The sequence below is a fragment of the Amia ocellicauda genome, chromosome 17, assembly GCF_036373705.1.
Source record: "Amia ocellicauda isolate fAmiCal2 chromosome 17, fAmiCal2.hap1, whole genome shotgun sequence".
Lineage (NCBI taxonomy): Eukaryota > Metazoa > Chordata > Actinopteri > Amiiformes > Amiidae > Amia > Amia ocellicauda.
Window position 1 is genome coordinate 19,840,091 of NC_089866.1, and position 22,713 is coordinate 19,862,803.

The following is a 22,713-nucleotide window of genomic DNA, read 5'->3' on the forward strand; positions in this document are numbered from 1 at the left end:
AGTCAAACAAACACCAACCAACAACAACAGACACTGAAAAATACTTGAAAGATTCCCCTTTGCTATCTTCTCGAATGGCATCCCAAGCTGAAGTAACCTTTTGCCATGTTGCTTTACACTTTCCCAGTCTAAATCCTGCTAACTTCAGCAGGGTAAAAAAGTCCTTCCATTTTATACATATAAATGCGAGGAAAGTAGGAATGTAAACGGTCCGTGGCTCAAAATGCCAGAAAAAACAGAGATCATTCCCCACTGCTGTTGCAGTAGCTTATAGTCCATATTGAGTATTCTCCTACAGGCACAATACCAAAGTTGGCTTAGTTCTGCTTTTGCAGGTACACCACAACAGATGCACATGAAGTTAAAAAGCAAGCTGTGTGCTCTCATTTGCATTTTAATTTGTTTTCCTGCTAGAGAACACTGACAAAATATGTTAATGCATGTCCCTTTGTGTAGCAATATAAACAGCAGAGAAAGATCAACTGTCAAACATACAAAAGAGTGATGTCTCCATTCTTGTTGATTGAAACACACGAACACGTATAAAACAACAAGGCTTTTTTCCCTTTTTCGTTTCGGCCACTGCACAGCATCAGTCCAGATATTTGTTGCATGTTTTAACTGCACATGCTTTCCCCTGTCTGACGTATAACACTGCATAAGATCTGTGGTTAGCAGTGTGCTCTTTAAAAAACCATGTGACCGTGTGTGGGGGTTTTCTTCCATCGGATGTGTTGGTACATACTGTTCACTTCACAGGGGAGGCATGCTTCTTAAGAGTAGCAGGTGCAGGAAGTCATGGTTTCACACTTTTCTTTAGCTGTACATCAGACATCCAAAACACACACCCCCCACCCATTAATATTGTTTTTATTTTGCATTTATTTATTTATTTTAACGTCTCACTTCTGTCAGTCACAATAATGGCAGAGACTTCAATACAGGTATTTCTGATGCAAACAAATAAATGGGTGGATACAAATCAGGACCAATGAGGGTCCCTGAGGCCTGGAGTGGGAAACCCCTGATAGGAAGCTGGCTGTGGAAACTGATTTGCAAAAGGGCTGGGAGCTGCAACTTGTTTTCATAACCCAAAACAAACAAAAATGTAAAAAAGCACGGCTAACCTCTCCCGTCTTCCACTAACTGCCATAATAAGGCCTGGTTGCTGGCATTCAGACAAGCCACGTGCTCCTCAGCCCATTTCTTGAGACTTGTAAACAGCACCCAGGCTGCCTGCAAGGCTGAGCTCAGGGAGGGAGACAGGACGGAGTTCACAGTAAAACCACAACATCAAACGCAAGGGGGGGGAAACCTAGGAGTGTCACACAATCACACCAGAGGAGTTTGCAGTTTTGTAAACCAGCACTGCACACTGCAAGGCCTAAACACTACACAGATGTCTGCATAGATTTACTAGGATACTGTTTTTTTTCAGGCAGCACTGTTAAATCTCATTTTTAAGAAGCAGTTAAAGAGAATAAGTCATTTCTGGGAATTTGTGTCATGCTAACTTAAAACTTGCTTTAAAAAAACGAACAGATTTGCAGACTAGTTTTACAGTTTAAAAAGTCCTAATTTATAAAGCAAAGATAAAACTGTGAGAGCCACAGCAAATCTAGATGTACATTTCATCACAGATGTCGTTTTGTTTCTAGGATCTAAATTTCCTTTTAATTGAAGGCCTTGAGTTAGCGGCCCACAATGGGCTTTTATACACAGACACTTTGCTGCTGTTGTGATTCAAAAGTCTTAATTCTTTAGGACAGCAGTGGAGACTCAGAGCATCTCTCCCACTCAGACAATGGCCTCTAATGAAACAGGGTTGAGGTATCTAATGGATTACAAGAAACCCATTCCCAGGCCAGTTAGGACCCGTCCTGCATCAGGCACCAAATGCATTACATCACCATCCAGGTTTGGCAGCACAAGACATTATTTATGCACAGTAATGACCGATCAAGTGGATGGGGATCGGCTGAATTATTCATTAGCAAGAGGGTGGTCTTGAGGGCAGGCTCCCTCTCCTGGCCTGTGTGAGCTACTGTTGGGGGACAGCAACAGCCTCTGAAGAGCTCTACTGAGGAGAACGATATTGATCTGAAAAGCAGTTCAAACCAGTCCCCGGCAGTTTCTGCCTATTTTTTTGTATGCATCTGCTCATCGTGAGCGGCTGTAGGCTGTGGAAACAGGAAAAAAAAACATCTTTGTTGTACTAAAATCCTACAGCAGGAGATAAGAGGGCTGCTTTAGTTTTGTTTCTGGATGCTTCTCCACCATTCCTTGGAATCTGTAGCCCCCGGTCGAAATATATAACTCCCTTAGTCAATTAGTCACGAGCTTTCCCACACCACCCCCATCCTCCGAGCAGCTCATTTACATATTCGCTCACATAAACAGGGGCTTTTGTGCGAAGCGAAGAAAACACAACATAAAATAAAAAGTGGCTTTTTGTTGGCACACATTAAAAAGCTCCCCGGACAACTAATTGTTCACAACATGTGTACAAAGAGCCAATTCAGAGCAGTAAACACAACATGGGGAAAGTGGAACGGCGTTAAGTGAAGGCATAAAGATTAATTGCAGGCCCACTTCAAAATAGCTGTTGTGAATTGTTTTTATTTACATTGAAATACTTCAAAACCTTCGACTGGCCAGGCAGATGTCAAATTAATCTAATAGAATCATTTAAAACACATTCAAAGAGCTGTGTGGGAAACACCTATTCCTCAATGTGTTTCAATAACGGCCGGGCTTGTTGTATTGCGTAATAACTCGACGGCAGGCTGTCCTACGCAGGAGGCGCAGTAGAAAACATGAATTGTCAATGTGTTTCTTCAATCGAATCATAACACATTGGGAAAGGTCCGTTTTTTCTTCCAGAAGCGTTTAGTCCCTGGAATATCATGCCATAATTCTTGTATATAGTATTATTTAATCACCAGATCTGCAGATTTTCCAGGGGGAGTTTGACTGGTGTCAGTAAGAGTGAAGTCAGTTCCACGGGAGTGAGGATGCCGTACCGAGAGAGCAGCCTGTGAGTGTCCTGCAGCTGGGACCGCAGGAACGGGGCTGGGCAGGGAAGCCGGGGGTCTTCCACGGACTCCAGGAAGCGCAGGAGGAGAGCAGCCCTCGTGAAAAGGCCAGCTAGGACGCCATGGAAATGGGGCCTGTGCTGCACTTCCACGCAGCCTGGAACAGGACAACCAAAACAACCACTCTCAGCCCAATTGCTTAAAATACCATTACCTATAAAGTATCTTAAGTATTGAATATAGCAGCTTCGCCCTTAACTAGCACACTGACTGCGATGAGAGGAGGCTCTGTGTGGGAAACGCTTCAACTCAACAAAGAGTTAAAGGAAACAGAGTAAATAGAGGCTGTATTGTGCAACTGGCTCCACAATCTCCACTACTGCCTGGATACAGACACTCAGACTGACAATTCAGGTAAAACTGGAAACAATTTAGGTTGAGGGATGGGACCCAGCTATCCCACACGAAACAAATATACACTTTAAATATAATGGCAGAAATTTGTAATTTTTAGATTTATGCAAATTGCAACACTGCACTATTGTTGGTGTATTTAAGATATATGGGATCTATTGTTAAATGTATTTTAGCCTATAATCCATGTATTTAATGTATAGGTTGATTAAATATTGTAGAAATTAGTCTCACCACACATTTTCAACCTATAAAAAAAGGTCTGTATATTTGTTCTGTCTGTGAAGGTCTGTAGTGGTTTACATTTTGAAGATGGTGAAGTTTGTGCTATTCTGTGTGAGGGATCTAACGTTTTTTTATTGTCTTCGATAAGGAAATACATAATTAAAAAGTACCATAGCTACCTTAATAGGAGATGGCACCAGTAAAGACAAAGGATCCAATTTCCCCCCCGCCCCCAATTTAAAAGATCAGAGTACCTGCAGTGAGCAGCTCCTGGCAGCGGTGAAAGCTGGTCATTATTTGTGCCGTACTGTCCGTCGCCCAGCGGCTCAGCTGCTCCCTGACACAGGCGGAGGTGCGCGCCCGGTCAGCCAGCCGGAGGAGATAGGGCAGCAGGACCTGCGACATCACGGCTGGTTCTGCAAACACGTTGGGCTCGTCTTGCTCATACAGACTGAGGCTCCTGGAACAGAGAAGTACCCTTCAGTAACCACTTACAAAACCATTCAAAGAATATCATCTAGGGGGTTTGAAACAGGTAAATAACCATGAAACGTATATATCTCATCGATTAGGCCTCGTTACAGGGTATTGACATAAAAAGAGAGCCCGTGGCCTGTGATTGGAGGGGATGTTAAGGTGTCTGCAGGAAGTTCCATCGACTCACTGCGTGTCCTGGGTGTCCCTCAGCACTGCGTCCAAGTCTGGTGGTGGGAGGTGAGACAGCAAGGCCTCCAGGCTGTCCGGCCTATCCCAGAATTCCTCCAGAAGCAGGTCTAGGAGGGAGAGCAGCACCTGGTTCGCCTGCATCTCAAAGCAGGGCTGCCCGTCTTTGGTGAATGTCACCATGGAGCCGAACCTAGCGGCCTCCGTCCTCACCTGCTGATCCTCGTCCTGCAACAGGTAGAGGCCAGTATTGATCAACCTGCAAGAAAAACACAGACCAAATCTGGCAGTCGCTCCTGTCAGGATTAGATTTTTAATCCATTGAGAGCCCAGTGGGATGTAGATGTCAGAAACATCGAACAGGCTTGACAAAATATATTATGCCAATTCACCAGGGCTGTGTTAAATGGGTCATACATGTCATGCTGGGTTCAGAAGGGTTAATTAGTAAACCTGCTGGTTTTAATGACAGACTAGCACTTCTAAGTAATAACATTACCTGGGATTATGCCTGGCTACACCTTGTTCTACATGCAGAAATAACATCTAGCATCTTAAGAGCTTTGGCAAACAGAACCCAAATAAAGGCAGTTACCATGGCAAAGCTAGCGGGGTGTAAAATGCTGTGTAGGTGGAACTCTCCGCCTGCTTACGGACGTTACGCATCTCTTTAAACACAAGACAAGACTGTCCCTCAATCTATCGACACACTGTACGCTAAACGAGAACTACAGCTGCCTAAAATGTCAAAACTGTATTATTATAAAGGTTTATAAACTGTTTAGACTGAATATCCTATACTAAACTTTCACACAACAAGCAGAATATGCAGTTAAACTTGTTTGATGGCTTTCTGATCAATGTCTCTGACCAGTGTGGATTGTTGGTTATCGGAGATATTTAGGCAGTCAAGTGTATTCGTTTTGCAAAACATGAAATTTAATCTGTCTATGAATATACACCCCTTATAGTGCCGTCTCCAACACAGCGCTTACTGTGCTTGTGAAAGGCTGGAGGTTTGCACTACAAAAGCAGGCACAGTGTTTTCAGCGTAAAATGTCCGGCTATAGAGAAGAGAAACGCAGTGTGGCTCGGTTTCTCCACCTGTACAAACACTGACAGCAGCAGTACCTGGCGCAGAGAGCGGGGCACGGGGCCCGGCCTGCCAGTGCCCTGCGCACCAGGGGAGCCCCCCCCAGCCGCAGGGCCTTCGCACAGCCCAGCCTTAGGGAGTCGGAGGTCTCAGGGGTCCTGTGAGTCTCCAGCAGCCCGCACCAGCGCTCGGTCAGGGAATCTGCGGGGCTGGACAAGGAGAGGTGGGGAGGGGTTGCTTGGTTAGACATCTGGACCTTCAACTAGACTGCCCTTGTGCTCCAGCACTGCTGTCTCTGAATAGGGGCCCACCTGTCACTCAGTAGAAGACCAACAGCACAGAGAAGCTGAGAGAGGAGCTCAGGCCCACCAGACCGGCTCTCTAGAAGGTCCAATAGCAGCTCAGTGCAGATCCACTGGGTCGGGCCGGGGGGAAGGGCAGCCTGGGGGTCTGGGCTGTCTGCACCTGTGGTCACCACAGCCACAAAAGCCTCCAGGTACGCTCTCCTGTACTCCACACTACCTCTCTCCAGCAAGGCCTTCAGATTGTCCTGGACAGACAGAATGGTAACAAAGGTATTGCTGATTAAACCAGAGAAAACAGGTGAGGTAGGATTCCTGAGAATGAAGAGGTCACAAAACAATGTTTTACACATTTACACAGAACAGGGTTGTTTCTCAAAACAGTTTGCCCTTAAATTGTGTTTTTTGAATGCCTTTGTAAGCCAAGCATCATTTATTTATCCACAGTATGAAACTCCCTATTAACAAAGCAATAACAAAAGCCAAGTAATACTTTTTTTACAATGTCTTGGCAACAGAGAGCGATTTTCAACTCTTATCAGCACGGCTCACAGGAAATATTTTCAGCATATTGCTCGTAATTATTCGGTAAAACATCAAAAGAGGATATGGGAAAATAAAGCCAGTGCGCAGATTTGATTAGAGTTAGATTCGTTATGCTTGCACGGGTCCACAGGGACTGTGTTTGAAAAGCAACTTTTTCAGAGGAAGGAACTTCAAGTCTTGCCACACGTATGGAGTTAAACAAAAAACTCCCAGAATACAGTCCTTATTAAAACTGCAGCCTGCAAGCTCTCTTTGTGAGAATAGGGGAAAAAAAAAAAGTGTTGTTCTTTGTCTTAAACCTCACAAGTGGAAATTAACTTTATCTTGACCTCATTCAACTTCCTTACATTGTATTCATTCACACTTCACACACAAAGAACATAACTTTACCAGCCATTACTTAAATGGCATCTGACAGATCCAATATGTTAGCATTCAGGTAGGAGAGAGAGACCCACTTTTAACACTGGAAGACGGCCCACTATAATAAATATCTCACCCTCAGAGCTTTGTCCAGAACTGGCTGCAGGTCAGTGTCCTTCCAGCTCTGTCCATCCCCTGCCCAGCGGACCAGAGCCAACTGCACGTCAGGGTCTCCCACAGAAAGCAGCCGCCACACCTGCTCCCCCATCTCAGGGTCTCCGGCTCTCACGGCTTCATCACAGAGGAAGCGCACAGCATTCTGGGAGAATACTGCCAAGCCCACCTGTACAGGCAGCAAAGGTGACTGAGTAACCATTAACACAACACAAGGTGGCTAGTACAAAGTAAAAGAAGAAAGCGGGATAACAAAAGGAGCTTGTGTTCTGATCTTCTGGACTGAGGCACAGTGCTGGTGATAGCAGTTTACAGGGTTCAAGGCAGAGAGAGATGATTGCTACTGTGTTCATTCCCTGTGGCAGTGACTGACAAGAACACTACGATGCTGTACCTGCAGCCTGTTCCTTGGGCCATGCAGCTCCATCATTAGGCTGGTGTGCAGCTGATCCAGGAAGCTGCGAGTGCAGAATCTCGCCAGCTGGGCCGCAACACACAAGTAGGCCGACCCGATTAAGGGGCACTTGGGGGTCGATGTGATCAACCACAGCCTGGATTCAAACTTCTCCACCAAGACATTCACTGTATCCACTGCCAATCTGGAAGACACCCAACCCTACATGTCACTCTTCTGCCCTCCTAAATTGAGTGAGGTCTATCTGGGATTTTTACTTTTATTCCAATCACACACAGTTCTGGACATCGTTGTCCACACGGCACTGAGGCACCACATTCTGCTCAACGGAAACTCACCCATCAGTGCCCAAAGTCCTACCCAGCAGAGCCCGTATCTGCAGCAGCTGCCCATGCAGGCGATTGTGACAGAAGGGCACTCGGGTTTCCGGTAATTCTCCCGCCAATTGGAGTAAAGTGCTCATGTACTCAGAAGGGGGCGTCATGGCGAGCAAAGCCTTTGAGGCCATCTCTCTCATGGCATAGACTGGACTGGCAGCCAGCTGGAGCAGAGGGGCCTGGAAAGTGGACAGAGACCTGGGAGAAGCACAGAGCGAGAGGGGACACCTTGTCAAGACACAGCATAAACTGCAGCGTATAATCCATTTATAGCTCCATAATTCATATGATTTCCACTGTCAGATGTGTAGCCAGCCAGCAGCCTTGGCTTGTCTGCTGTACCCAGTTTCATCGTGGACTCCAGGCTGCAGTTTTGCCAGCAGGGCGAGGACAGAATGCAGGGAGGGGTGGAGGTGGAGTCTCCCCTCTCCTGGTGAGCCCAGGGACTCGGCGGCGCCCTCTAGCTGTCCCAGGAGGAAGGCCTGCAGCGCGGGGTAGTTTGTGAAGAAGGCAGGGGGGGACATGGTGTGCCGCACAGAGCCGTCCCCTCCACTCGGCCGCTGGCCCAGCATCCGAGAGCACAGAGAACCTGGAGGAACAAAGACACTGACTGAGAGCATGCCAGTGGCAATCACACCTGGGAGAAGAGAAGACACACAAACATTGCACACATTGTGCTAGTTGTGGTTCTCTTCATTTTACCATTGCTGCCAATGCTTTAAAAATCATCTTATGTACCCTCATCTTGCTTTAGTATTGAAAGTTAAGACTTTGCGCCACCTAGTGTCAATCAAGAGTACTTTCGGCAATGTAAACGCTTATTCATCTAAATTAAGCCTTTATTTCTATGCTGAGTGTGAATATGAATATAGAAAACTTAATAAAACACACCATTATAATGAAAACAGCAATATATATGCCTGGAGGAGGAGATGTTGTTTCTGAAGTTGGTGCATAGGGGGAGGACGGCAGGAGCAACCAAAAATGACTCCTGATCTCAAAAGGACAGCACATATAAACTGGTGAGTGGAGCAGTTCTTACTGAAGAGCTGGAGGGCTGCATTCCTCATTGCCCAGCAGGGGGAACTCAGGGCGTTCAGAGACAGCATGGTCATGGCAGGAGCAAACTGTAACACGGCCACGCCCAGCCCAGAGCATCGCACCACGGCCTGGAGGGCATGGACTGCACACACCTGTGAGGAGGAGCAGGAGAGAGTAGACCAGTGGACCAGTAGTTTAAGGGCTTATATGATCATTATATGAACTTACTTTTGCCACATGTACTTGTGTGCATCTTTGTGTGTGTGTATATATATATATATACACTCACCTAAAGGATTATTAGGAACACCTGTTCAATTTCTCATTAATGCAATTATCTAACCAACCAATCACATGGCAGTTGCTTCAATGCATTTAGGGGTGTGGTCCTGGTCAAGACAATCTCCTGAACTCCAAACTGAATGTCTGAATGGGAAAGAAAGGTGATTTAAGCAATTTTGAGCGTGGCGTGGTTGTTGGTGCCAGACGGGCCGGTCTGAGTATTTCACAATCTGCTCAGTTACTGGGATTTTCACGCACAACTATTTCTAGGGTTTACAAAGAATGGTGTGAAAAGGGAAAAACATCCAGTATGCGGCAGTCCTGTGGGCGAAAATGCTTTGTTGATGCTGGAGGTCAGAGGAGAATGGGCCGACTGATTCAAGCTGATAGAAGAGCAACTTTGACTGAAATAACCACTCGTTACAACCGAGGTATGCAGCAAAGCATTTGTGAAGCCACAACATGTACAACCTTGAGGCAGATGGGCTACAACAGCAGAAGACCCCACCGGGTACCACTCATCTCCACTACAAATAGGAAAAAGAGGCTACAATTTGCACAAGCTCACCAAAATTGGACAGTTGAAGACTGGAAAAATGTTGCCTGGTCTGATGAGTCTCGATTTCTGTTGAGACATTCGGATGGTAGAGTCAGAATTTGGCGTAAACAGAATGAGAACATGGACCCATCATGCCTTGTTACCACTGTGCAGGCTGGTGGTGGTGGTGTAATGGTGTGGGGGATGTTTTCTTGGCACACTTTAGGCCCCTTAGTGCCAATTGGGCATCGTTTAAATGCCACGGCCTACCTGAGCATTGTTTCTGACCATGTCCATCCCTTTATGACCACCATGTACCCATCCTCTGATGGCTACTTCCAGCAGGATAATGCACCATGTCACAAAGGTCGAATCATTTCAAATTGGTTTCTTGAACATGACAATGAGTTCACTGTACTAAAGTGGCCCCCACAGTCACCAGATCTCAACCCAATAAAGCATCTTTGGGATGTGGTGGAACGGGAGCTTCGTGCCCTGGATGTGCATCCCACAAATCTCCATCAACTGCAAGATGCTATCCTATCAATATGGGCCAACATTTCTAAAGAATGCTTTCAGCACCTTGTTGAATCAATGCCACGTAGAATTAAGGCAGTTCTGAAGGTGAAAGGGGGTCAAACACAGTATTAGTATGGTGTTCCTAATAATCCTTTAGGTGAGTGTATATATATACACAAATGGTCATGAGTGTCAAAACACAAAGCAGAGCACATTTACAGCATTTACAAACTTTCACTACAATCTTCATTGAATAAAAAACATCGTCTGCAAGTCTTAATTCAAGTTATATCGTTGACAGTTTAAAACCATTGCTTACGTTACCTTTTTTAGCTTAATTTTAATATTTTCTGTCAGTAAAAATTCCCAACTCCAAAATGCTTCATATTACTGAACAATCAATGTATAACATAGTTGGCTAAATGACAAAGTGGCCCACACCCCTAATTGCTAAAATACCAAAATCCTTTCATACAACAATTTTTAAGGATGTACAATTAAAAGGGTTTTCTGGTATTTTGTGTGAATTTATCATTTTCCTAAACACATTACACACAGACCAACTGATTGATGTCTGATGAAACAGAGCCCACATGGTTATATTTAGCAGTGTTTAGTACCTGTGTTGTTAATACACTGTATCTTTTAAGTAAGCTTATTAAACAAGGGTTGTAATTAAATAAAGGAGATATAATTTAACCATTATACAGCAGATTTATTTACTGCAAACAGCCTTGTCAGCTGTAACAAAAATGATTTGCTGACTATTAATCAATGCTCAAGACCAAAGCAAGTTTGATAAAACCTGTAACACTAAGATTTTTTGGCTCCCACGGACCACATTATATCGGGGTAGAGGTGTATATATGCACTTGTGCTCACGCATTTGTGTATAGATGTATATATACACACACGTGTGTTTGTGTACCTGTGGCAGGTCAAGGGTCTGGTCCCAGTGCAGTGGCAGAGGCGCTCTGGCCGTGTCCAGCAGGGTCTTCATGCTGTGGGCCAGCAGCGGCCGGGCTTTGCTGGCGTTCTCTGCCGCTACGATACAGAGGATGAGCATGGGGAGCCCTGCTGCCCGCCGGGTCACCGACGTGCTGCGGGGCGTCTGCAGCACCAACAACCCCTGAGAGGAGAGCAGAGGAGCAAAGAGAGTCTCACATGACAGCCAGAAAAAGCACGTGTTTCAGAATATGAAAGAGGTGGCAGCCCAGGTATTTGGGATTTTGGGATCCTCTATGTTTACAAGTATGTCATTGGAGCTTTCAGTATCTCATCCATTTTTGGTAGCATTCTCAGAGAACCACATGGAAGTGGCATGTGGTAAAGGAGCATGCGGACACATTCCACTCTGCAAACGTGTCGCTTCTCTGAGGTTTCTCGGCCGCTCGGTCTGCCACTCAGCTGGGAATTGAGACGGGACACTGCAGATGTTTAAATGGCAATTTCTAGGAACTGCTGCCACACAAAAAAAAAAAAAACCTCCATCTGCCAAAAGGAGAAGAATCAGTCTGGTAAAAGCACAGTGCTGGGGCTGGAAGGACAAAAACAAAAGCAGACCCAGTGCTTTTCATGGAATTGCTTACCGAATAATAACCATTATGTACAGATTTGGAACACAAACAAACTGTGATGCCGTGAAGAGCCCTTTGGCGGCGAAGCAAAGGCTACCTGCTCCAGCATGCTTGTAGGGATCGCCTGTAGCTCTGGGTTCGGGTTATTCAGAAGAACAGCACAAAATTTAGTGAAGCCGGCGCAGCACCCCTCCACAGCTCCCTGCCAACAAAGAGCAAACAGCAAAAACTACAATTATTTCCTACTGGAAGTGTGAATCATATGGGGTTATAAAAACTAGTCTGGATGGACATTTGCTCCATACCCAGTGGCGACACTTGAGAAGAATATCCTTGAACACTTTGGCAATCTTCTTCAGATCTTCAATGGTGAGCAGGGACTGTGTCGCAGCACCAGAGGGCGCCACCAAGAACACCTTCTCCACCAGTGAGCCCAGAAAAATGCCAATTTCCTAGAAAGACACCAAAATGACCAATTGCTGCCCCTTAAAACGGAGAGTATATTACCAAGAAGTGGACATTGAAGCCTTTTAAGCATGTGTCAGAGGAAAATGTAACTGATTTGATAAATTCAGTTATCATGTCAATACAATATATGTTACCTTGTTGTAAAGCCATGCTGGGAACTATCAAAGGAGATGTTTTAGGTGAAAGAGAAAAAAAAAAAAAGACCAAACTTCGACATGTTATAAGCATGAGGGTTAAGCAATGTAGAAATCCAAACATGTACAAGTCACTTCTCACTGCTGCCACACCTGTGACCATTGCAAGGGGCCTTACTGACACAAAAGGTGCCTACCTTCAAGGAGACCCAACAGCAAGTCATAATGAGGCTGTGTTCCTCTGACAGCAGCACACAGTCGTCCCCCTCTCCATCCGCCAGCCCCCCACCCTGCGCGATCACCCAGTTGATAGCGTTCCCCATGTCACAGAACGATGGGGGCGTTTCTGAAAAGGCACACGGAAAGACAGGGTCATGCGTCTCCCCATATATTACAGCAAGTGAAATGCTGTGAAATGTTGGCCAGTCTGTTAGCCCATCTGTCCTTTACCTTGCTCCTCACAAGATCCCCCCTGGTTTCCATACAGCACCCCCAGGAGGAACATGCTAATCTTCTCCAAGGTCTCCACCAGCCTGGGAATCACCTCTGACCCACGGGGGCTGATGTCAGCTGTCTGCATTGAAATCCAAGCATTTGGGACATCCAGGAGACACCTCTGCAGAGCCACGAGAACCCCTTCAAGAGACAAACATAAACCCCAAGATTAGGAAGGAAGTGCTAATGACTCCAATCTGACCTGAAACGTTCATTTAATCAAGCACTGGGTCTTACCATGGATTGGTTTGGTTCTGGCAGCGTTCAGCATGTCCTCCTCAGCAGCTAGGTGGTGTTGCTGGAGCTCCTGGAGCAGAAACAGGACCAGAGACACTGTATTCACGTCCTGCATGGGCACCTGGTCACTCTCTGCCTTGCAGTCGATCTTCAAGATTGAAGAAAGATCCTCTGACCTTAAAACAGGGAGGGGAAAAAGGGATGGCCAACCAAAAACAACAAAGAAAGTATCCCTGCATTACAGCCGAACCAGAACCAGGTCCTGTATTCTGGTTGTTCACAACAGGCAGTGTTAAAATATTGCATTGTTTTCGTGCATTACACTTCACCTAATGCAGTTTTTTGGGATGATAATTGTGCAGTTGAATCTGCTGCCTATTGGGAAGCTATGATCTGGTTTTGCAGAGCTGGGTGTTCTCCTAGAATGCTCCCCCTTACGTCTGGAGGACCATCTTCATCATCAGTGCCCCTGCCTGAGCATCCTGCACACGAGGGCAGCATATGAGCTTCTGTGCACGCTCGAACAGGCCGGGGCGCAGGTCTTGTGGCAGCAGAGGCGGGAAGAATCGCAGCAGCAGCTCGGAGCCCAAGTCGCGGATCTACAGATGAACACAGTGCCGGTCAACACACAGCCCAGCTCTCAGCCAACTTTTCATGTTCTCCTTCAGTCCATGACATGGCTGGAGCTCATCATCTCGTCCAGGCCAGCGGTGACCTCATTACCTCGTTGGTGCCGTCTTCCAAGCAGCGGAGGAGAACCAGCAGATTGGTCCTGGAGAAGAAATCCCATTGTCCTCTCTGCCTCGCCCAGCCTATCAGAGCAGACATGTTCACTTCCAGAAAAAGAAAAAAAAGACACACACGGGAGAAAGAAACCTTCAGTCAGCATGAAATATAAAAAATCCTCACAAAAACACAACCAGATTCTATCAGGAGGGGATTTTAAAAGCTGGGGAACATTGATATATATATATATATATATATATATATGATCTGTATATATACACCGATCAGCCGTAACATTATGACCACTGACAGGTGAAGTGAATAACACTGATAATCTCGTTATCTTGGCACCTGTCAGTGGGTGGGATATATTAGGCAGCAAGTGAACATTTTGTCCTCAAAGTTGAAAAATGGGCAAGCGTAAGGATCTGAGCGACTTTGACACGGGCCAAATTGTGATGGCTAGACGACTGGGTCAGAGCATCTCCAAAACTGCAGCTCTTGTGGGGTGTTCCTGGTCTGCAGTGGTCAGTACCTATCAAAAGTGGTCCAAGGAAGGAAAAGCGGTGAACCGGCAACAGGGTCATGGGCGGCCAAGGCTCATTGATGTACGTGGGGAGCGAAGGCTGGCCCGTGTGGTCCGATCCAACAGACGAGCTACTGTAGCTCAAATTGCTGAAAAAGTGAATGCTGGTTCTGATAGAAAGGTGTCAGAACACACAGTGCATCGCAGTTTGTTGCATATGGGGCTGCGTAGCCGCAGACCAGTCAGGGTGCCCATGCTGACCTCTGTCCACTGCCAAAAGCACCTACAATGGGCACGTGAGCATCAGAACTGGACCACGGAGCAATGGAAGAAGGTGGCCTGGTCTGATGAATCACGAGTTCAAAGTGTTGACTTGGCCTCCAAATTCCCCAGATCTAAATCCAGTCGAGCATCTGAGGGATGTGCTGGACAAACAAGTCCAATCCATGGAGGCCCCACCTCGCAACTTACAGGACTTAAAGGATCTGCTGCTAACGTCTTGGTGCCAGATACCACAGCACACCTTCAGAGGTCTAGTGGAGTTCATGCCTCGACGGGTCAGGGCTGTTTTGGCCGCAAAAAGGGGACCTACACAATATTAGGCAGGTGGTCATAATGTTATGGCTGATCGGTATATATATATATATATATATATATATATATATATATATATATATAAATACTTGCATTAGAGAACAATTTCTAGTTTATAGCAAGCATTCTACAGACTGATAAGGCTATGTCCCTTGCTGAAGGTTGAATCACTCAAGGAGATCTGTGATTATAGACTGCTACCTCTCTCCAAAACAAGGAGGAGGGGGCGGGTCCTAAAGGGCATGGACTCCTCTCTACATAAAAGTCAATACCCAAATACTTCAAAACCTGGAACAGAAATGTTTAAATCTGACCCTTTTAGCCAGGCATGTGTTAAAGTAAGATATGAACAACTGAGGTGGAAAACAGAGCTGCCCCAACCTGTTCTACAGCTGTGTCTCACCCCCACTGACCTGGTGGCTGGCCTTTCTTCTTGTCTGGGCTCCAGCTGTCGGTGCATGTCTCCAACACCGCAGACAACAGGAGAAGAGCAGTCTTCTTTCTCTGGTAGGTGAGCCCCGGGGCCAGGTAGTAAAAGGGCAACTGTGCCAGCCAATCTACAAAAGCTGAAAACACGAACAGCACCAGCTGTTAGCAGTTCCTGCTCAACACCTCTGTGCCTTCCTGAGGTCTAGTCACCCATCAGATGGCAGTTGTACCACTAAGAGGTGCAGCTGAAGCGCAGCATCTTCATCTGGAATATTTATTTGCAGGGGAAACGTTTCTTCCATTTGATTAGGAATTCCTAAAGCAAATTGACCATTTAGTGTTTAAAAACTGTACATAGGGGGAGGGGCAGGATATGTTTTCCCTTTCCATGTCATTAAAAAGAGAAGGCACTTACATGCCTATCAAGCTTTAGAAAATCGTTGAAGAAAAATTGTCGTAAACATCCCTTTCCCAGAACCATAACAGCCCTCTCTCTCTCTACCCTCTGATGAACTGAACTGATGGGTCCACGCCGTACACACCCACTTCCCCCGCAGGCACAACAACCTGCCCGCTTCAGAGAGGCCTAATAAAAGCCTGCGTCACAGTTGGCCAGACAGAACAAGCAGTGGTTGAACGCTCGGCAAGCTGATCCACTTAACAGCTGCTGCTGGATACTTTGCAGCTAAAAAAGCCCTGCTTATCAGTAATCGGCTTGGAGACCCCACAAACGATCTATAACGCACTCATTCCTCGAGAATTTCTACAGAATGCCCAAATGATTAGCTTAAGTAGCTAAGAGACTCAAAGGCCGTTTTCTTTTTTTTTCTGTTTCGGTATGCAGACGGCATGCAGAATCTCCCGGGTGCTGTTTTACTCTCCTGCTGACAACAGGTCTTAGTATCAGAGGTTATCTGTGTGATGTCTTCAGAGAGCTTTACCAGGAAAGATTTTGTCCCCTCTGGAAGAATGCACACCTACCAAGAAGGTACAGGGATCTATCCTTCAAATTAAATTAAACTCAAGCAGATTTAATTGCACAGGCAAAGGAGAGCAAACCATTAAAAAAAAAACCTTAATGAACAAAATAAATAAATCTGAAAAAGCAGGGCTCATTAGCAATACACTAAAAGGCTCCCAAACAACCCACGGCCTGTAGTGAAAATAAATCTTATGAAATGTTAGCTTTTTAAGGATGACTGGAAAAACACAAGGTGCGGATCCCTAAACCTAAAGCAGACACCACCAACAGCCTGAAGATCTTGTTCATTTTAATTAAATCAATCATTATCATTCTAGAATCGTGTGACAAAAAAATACAACAATCTGTTATTCTGTGAACAATGACAGTGGTGGTGGAAAAAAAAGAATAAATACACTTCCTTTGGCTGCCCAAAAATGCAAAGCCCGTGCTGAATTCTCACCTACTCCCTGGGCCACCAGAGAGTTCTTCTCCTCCTGTTCTCCCTCGATCTTGCCCTTCCTGGCTCTGAGGCAGGCCAGGCAGCTGTCCCGGATTCGGACAAGGAATTTCTTCACCCCGGCCTGGAGGTGCTGCCGGAAAGGGGAGGAGTCGCAGTTGAGGTTCAGGGGTATGAAGGCCCTCATCTCGGCGAGCTCCAGCTCCGTGGGAGGCTGGTTGGTCTTGGGGCTGCAGCAGAGGAGGCTGAGGGCTGCCAGCCGCACGCTGTCATCCAGAGAGCCCAGAGACAGGCGCAGCGGGCCCAGCTGGCTGCTCTGCAGGGGCGAAGACCCAGTCACTGTCCTCTGGGCGCCCAGGATGCTGGCCCAGGCTCGGAGCTGCCTCGGGCCGGAGAGGCAGACCTGGTGTTGAAGGAGCTCGAAGGCAGCTGGGAAGGTGCGCAGGGTCCAGGGCAGGAGGTAGCTGCAGGCATTGTTCTGCAGGAGGGTCACGTCCGAGGTCAGGGCTTCCAGCAGGGTGGGATACCACCATCGGGCCCACTGCTCCGCCAGCTCCGTCTCCGAGAGGGCAGCCCTGGCACACAGTTCCCGTCTCTGGTGCTTGATGATGCACTTGTAGGCCTCAGAGGCGCAGGGAGAGAGGTGATTGGTGGAGAGGCAGCTTAGGAGGTGGCAGGGGAGCATGGGGAAATGTTCCAGCACCTGATGACAGACAGACAGACTGATGATTGGTCCTCAGAGCGGGCACATACCAACACCTCTGGACTCAAAGGGAGTTTTGAGCAATGGTGCATATCCAGGCCAGATGCTACGCCTACCTGCTTATTCATAGACTCTGACAAATGCTGCTAGACTGAGGCTGTAACACTTAAGTTCTACATTCAGCCTTATTCTAGATCTTCAGTTCAGAGGGTCACCTTTACCTTGTCTGTGCCAATGTAGGGGAGCAGAGCACACAGGGGGAAGTACTTTGATTTGGCCTCCCAGGGCAGAGCAGTGACTCTGTGCAGCAAGGACATGTAAAGAGGCCTCTCTGGGTCTTGAAAGCGCTCGCACTCCAGTTCGTAAATCTCCAAGAGCAGACGGAACAGGCTGTGCACAAACTCAGAGACGCCTTCCACCTGCAACAATATCACAAGTCAATACATTTCATCGTTAAAATAGTAGACACCGACACACAAATTTGGCAGCAACCTTACTGGGCTCTCTGCACTGTTCCAGATGAGCTGGGTGAGGCGCTGCTTCAGGCGGTAGCGGTCAGAGAGCAGGGGTACTCCTGTCACTGCCCACACCTCCTCCAGATTCTCCCGCACACACTTCAGCCACAGGGCAAGCACTGCGACAGACACGTGCAAAAGGCTGGGGTTAGCAAACCTGGCCGCAGCGACACCGATCACAAGCGCCAGAGAGCCATTAAGGAAACCCCCCAGCTCCCCGTATGTACATTAAGCGGGTCCACTAATGTCAGCACACCACGACAACATATTTGTATTTATCCTCTCACACACACACACCCTAGAAGACCCATTACCTTGGAAGATGTAATAATGGCAGTCCAGGCTCTCCTCACACAAGGCAGAGACAACAGGAAACACACCATCTAACAACAGGCAGGTCTGGCACAGGAAAAAGGAGACTCACTTGTACTATAAAATTAAAATCACTTTTTACCTAAGACATGCTTTCACATGAGGCCCTTCTTTCACAAAGCAAGCCCTTAGAACTAGACCACTTCAGCTTCAATGAGAAGCTCCTCTAACGTCACCGAGTTTGCCAAGATGGTCGTACCCCTTCCCTGTCCATTGGGCTGAGTAGGATGTCCTTCCTGCAGCAGGTCAGGAGTCCCCTGGTCACCGCCAGCGTGTTCACCCCGTCCCGGCTCGGAACCCCACAGGCCACGGTCACACTGCCCGTGCACAGCCGAGACGGTCCTGAGGCCCACAGACACAGAACAGGGTGAATAACTGCTGATCAACTAGACAAAAACAATCCCAGGGTCTGATTCCCATAACATCTAAAGGTCCTTTACGTAAACCACAAGAGATGAGGCTCTTTCCTTGCTCATGGTTAAAGCTCGGGCATCGTTATCCTTTACTTAGGAGCAGTAGAGACAGCTGCCGCCACTCACCTGTGCTGGCTACCTCTAGGAAACTCAGCACGGCCTCCACGCCATCCAGGGGCTGCGGTGCGGTGTTAATCGCCATTGTAGAAGCAGTGCCGGCCAGCAGCCGAGTGTCCCGGTTAGAGCTCTGAGGAGAAACACTATAGCCTTAGCCACTAACACTGTCTCTTGAAGGGGAACAGGGGATGAGATTACGCAAAGTAACACAAATATGGAAGGCTGGATAATACACATTTTTTTTTACTTGTTCACTTTAAGTGATTCAGCGTCTGTCTTTTTCTATGGTTTTCCTTCAATTCACTGCTTCAATCTAGATTTAATTGGCTCTAAAAGACAGAGACAAAAGAGGAAGTACCTGCCCCAGGATGATGAGCAGCAGATGTTGCAGAATGACCTCCGTAGCTGCGTTACTCTCATTATAACCAGTGGGCAACAGCTGGAAAATCTGTAGGCAAACCTGTGAACAGCTGAACGGTCAATTTCCCATAAGTCATGATTCAGGGCAAATAAATACTTTTTTTTTTTTTTTTTTTTTTACAGAATTGGGTTTTGTACCATCAAAACTAAGGCCTCTGACACAACCGTTTAAGAACTTATGCAACAGATACACATAAACGACCAATCCAAGAGCATCCTCCACCACTGGGTACCTAAGAAATTCAAATCTGATCACAGTAAGATGATGAAGCCCAACCTTCACTGTGAGATAGCACCACTCCCCATTTCTAGCTGCTTCCTGGTCCATGATGACTGGGAAGGTCTCGGCTACTTTGGACAGCAGCGATGGAAAGGCTTGTCTAAACAACTGACGGCCCACAGAGCTGTCCTCCAGAAACATGGATACTGCCGGGAGAATAACACAGTAACTCAGAGCCAACAGACAATCACAAAGAGGTTGAACACCTATTAGATGCTTATTGTAACAGGCAGACATTTCAGATACACCATGACTAAGATAAAAAAATAATAATAATAATAATAAAAATAATAATGTATTGCATATTAGAATAGAAATTATCTGACACAAACCTATTTGGAGGTCCTTAAATGATAAAATCTGAAAGAGACAAAACAAAACAATAAAAATAAACAAACTCAAAAATCTGTATTTTCATCCTCTGACTGGTGTAGTAAAACAGTAGAGCACCATTAGTCTTACCTCATCCTTGTCTACTGTGCTTCTCAGACACTTCTGGACCTCCTCAAAAACGAGGGTCTGGTTGATCTCTGACAGCTTAATCATCATCTGGAATACAACCAATAAAACACTTCAGCGCAGCATGCAGCTTTAAACGTGCAGGAAAGTGCAGTCTCTGGGCAATGAAATGGGTAGTCCTAATCCATCCATCTCATCTTCCAGGTCGCCAGAAACCAAACAAACCTACACACGGCTCAGAAATGGACTTTGTGAATCTCTAGTGTGGACAGTTCACAGTGAACCCATGCTGGTAAAATTGTCCATTAACACGGACTCGGGGGTTAGGAGTCTGGTCGGTCTGGGAGGTACCTGGTCGAGCTTGCGGAAGGCAGTGGAGTTGCCGAGTGTTTCCAGCTGGAAGGCAAGGACCAGCCGCACCAACGGGAGAACGTGCCGGACCTGGAGCAAGCTGCAACAGTCCAGCTCACAGGCAGCCCTCAGCTTCTCCAGGGCCTCCTCCAGACGTCTTTCTTTGCAGCGCTTCCCGGAGCTCCTGCACAAACACAACCAATGCAACTCAGACACTGCTCCCATCAAATTATAACCAACACAACAACCTTCTCAAAAGGTCTGCCCACACAACTACTGCCTTTAAGGGCTAGAGTTAAGATCAAGAGGAATATTAGGGTTACAGTTAGGGTTTGTGGAAGGGATTTAACTCCAGCTAGAGTTGGAGTTGTGTGGAGAAATGTGTGGACATTCAAGGAGTTACCATCTTGAAGAATTGAAGCAGTTTAAAACACTCAGATTCCAGATCAGTTGTACGTACTGAATCATTTGCCCAGTGTACACAGAGGGCAGTAGTCCTGGCTTTTGAGATAATAGGGGCATTTTAAATGTTGTGGATTTGCTTTGCCGTCCAGTGATCTCATAATTAGATCCATAATTAGAAGGAAACATCCCATGCAGGGAGAGAAATAAAAAACCCAAAAAACGTGAGTAACACAATCTGAGTTTGCACTTTAAATATGAAACGACAATTTGTTTTAACTTTCTGTTTCTTTATTTAGTGTCATTGCTACTTTTTTAATTTGCCTGAGATGTGTTTTCTCACGGCAGAGGTAGGTTGATTCAGCTGCCAGGCTGAAAATTGTACCATCACAGCAGAAAAAATAACACTGATATGTCAGTTAATTAAACGAGGTTAAACTGTGTATACTCACTGAAAAGAACATTTCTATATTAAAATAGCAATAGTGCAATCGTCATTCTTACCTGGTGGATTCTTGCAGTTTTGCAATGAATTCAAGCAGTTTATTCTTAACATCTACAGGTAGTTTCTCTATGCTCCTGTAGAAGGTCACACAGGCGTCAGCTTGTTTCTGAGCCGATTCGTCCAGAAACATGTTTGCTGATATAAATATAAAATCATAGATGACAGAGAAATATCAGCCATGCACACGTTGCGACCATGTAAACACCGCTGTCACTAAACCACGCTTTCCTCTGCAGCCTGCCATAGAAATTTATCCGCGCCTCATCCATGAATGAACTTGCGCCCCCTGTCGGTGTGGCGGTCTCCTGCCAGGTACCTCTCTGTGTGTGCTTGACAGTATGGGACACAGAAATCAAGATGCAGCAATTTATCCCTTTGTCTGTAGGGGTTAGAAAGTCACGACTGCCTCTAATATAGTCTGCAAGAGCAAGCCAACTTAAAATGAATCCTTCACGTTAGAAATTGTAGCTCTTTGTTATTGTAAATGGTTAACCTGTTGTTGCTAACATCTAGGTCCAGTGAATAAACATGAAATATGCAAAGTTAGTGTTCAAAGTTTCTTATCATAAAAAAATAAGATCTGTCCTGTACATATGGTTGGGTACTTGGGTCCAGCTTTTTGTAAAAAATTCTGTTTAAAATGGCAAAACATATCACCGGGCCAACTGAGATATGGTATACAGATTTTTCTAGAGGACAATAGAAAAGACTGCTTTTTTATTTTGGCCAAAGGATTGTATTTCTTAAGACCTCAAATATGCTTTTGTAGAAAGCAGAGCCAAAGGAGATTAGTTGATATTAATCCCCTGTAATGGTTTTACCACCATTTGAACCAATACAGAAATGATCAGACGCTTGCCTTTATAAATCACGAAGGGTTTAGATAGCATCTACACAGCCTGGGTGACTTTTACATCAGCAATCCTTTGGCTATTAAAACCCAGTGAATGGAGTGAAAAGATGTTTATTGTTATCAGGTTTTTGAAACCCCTTATCTGAAGAGCTTAGGGACAGATTTTCTAAATCCCAATAATTCTTTGATAAAAAAAAGAGGTGTATTGCTTTTATGAAATAAAGGGCTTTGTAACAGCCATGGCAGGTTACACTGGAGTGCCATTATAGTTTCAGAAAAAATAAATAAAAAATGAATGACTATGTTCCATCTGTATGGACTTGAAATTCAAAAATAAGAACTCGGAAAACATCATGCATGTGTGGCTATCAACTGGATTCAAAACAGTGTCTGCCTTTCCTTCTGTTGTTTCAGCCTAAAGAACAAAGAAAAATCAAATACGATGTTCACCATTCTAATTAAAACATTTTAAACAGTGATGGTGAGTAGAAGTAATTTCCCCAGTTAAAACACACGGCCCTTGCATTAACAGGACTCTGCAATATAGCTCTATACAGACCCTGCTTCAGGTCCAGAGCAATTATCTCTTTGAACCGTGAACATTGTGGATGCAGAGCATGTTATATGTGGATATAGATTCTATGTGTCTTGAGACCGGGATGCAAAGTTTAAAGTGCAATGCATTAAAGCAGTGTGATTAATCCTCTCCTTATTACAATAGAATGGTTT

At 45.8% G+C, this 22,713-nt stretch overlaps 1 protein-coding gene across 2 annotated transcripts; it reads right to left on the minus strand.

The window, feature by feature from the left end:
- Positions 1-864: 864 nt before the first annotated feature.
- On the minus strand, positions 865-21,347 carry LOC136712611 (tRNA (32-2'-O)-methyltransferase regulator THADA). Of its 2 annotated transcripts, XM_066689277.1 has the most exons (31): positions 21,131-21,347; positions 20,225-20,408; positions 19,877-19,963; positions 19,747-19,774; positions 19,412-19,560; positions 19,073-19,174; positions 18,724-18,844; positions 18,384-18,526; positions 18,127-18,211; positions 17,795-17,931; positions 17,519-17,716; positions 16,598-17,297; positions 15,158-15,310; positions 13,622-13,731; positions 13,337-13,497; positions 12,899-13,074; positions 12,617-12,802; positions 12,364-12,512; positions 11,870-12,016; positions 11,662-11,766; positions 10,916-11,116; positions 8,650-8,800; positions 7,950-8,196; positions 7,569-7,805; positions 7,210-7,414; positions 6,778-6,984; positions 5,742-5,980; positions 5,469-5,639; positions 4,339-4,596; positions 3,929-4,134; positions 865-3,192 (listed from the first exon to the last, which is right to left on the minus strand). In XM_066689277.1, exons 1-31 carry the CDS (start codon positions 21,259-21,261, stop codon positions 2,939-2,941), a joined length of 5,628 nt encoding a protein of 1,875 aa, XP_066545374.1. In that variant the 5' UTR covers positions 21,262-21,347; the 3' UTR covers positions 865-2,938. The 2 variants fall into 2 exon arrangements, with proteins under 2 accessions (XP_066545374.1, XP_066545375.1); XM_066689278.1 differs by lacking the exons at positions 865-3,192; positions 3,929-4,134 and having other exon boundaries at positions 4,451-4,565.
- Between the last annotated feature and the right edge of the window lie 1,366 nt (positions 21,348-22,713).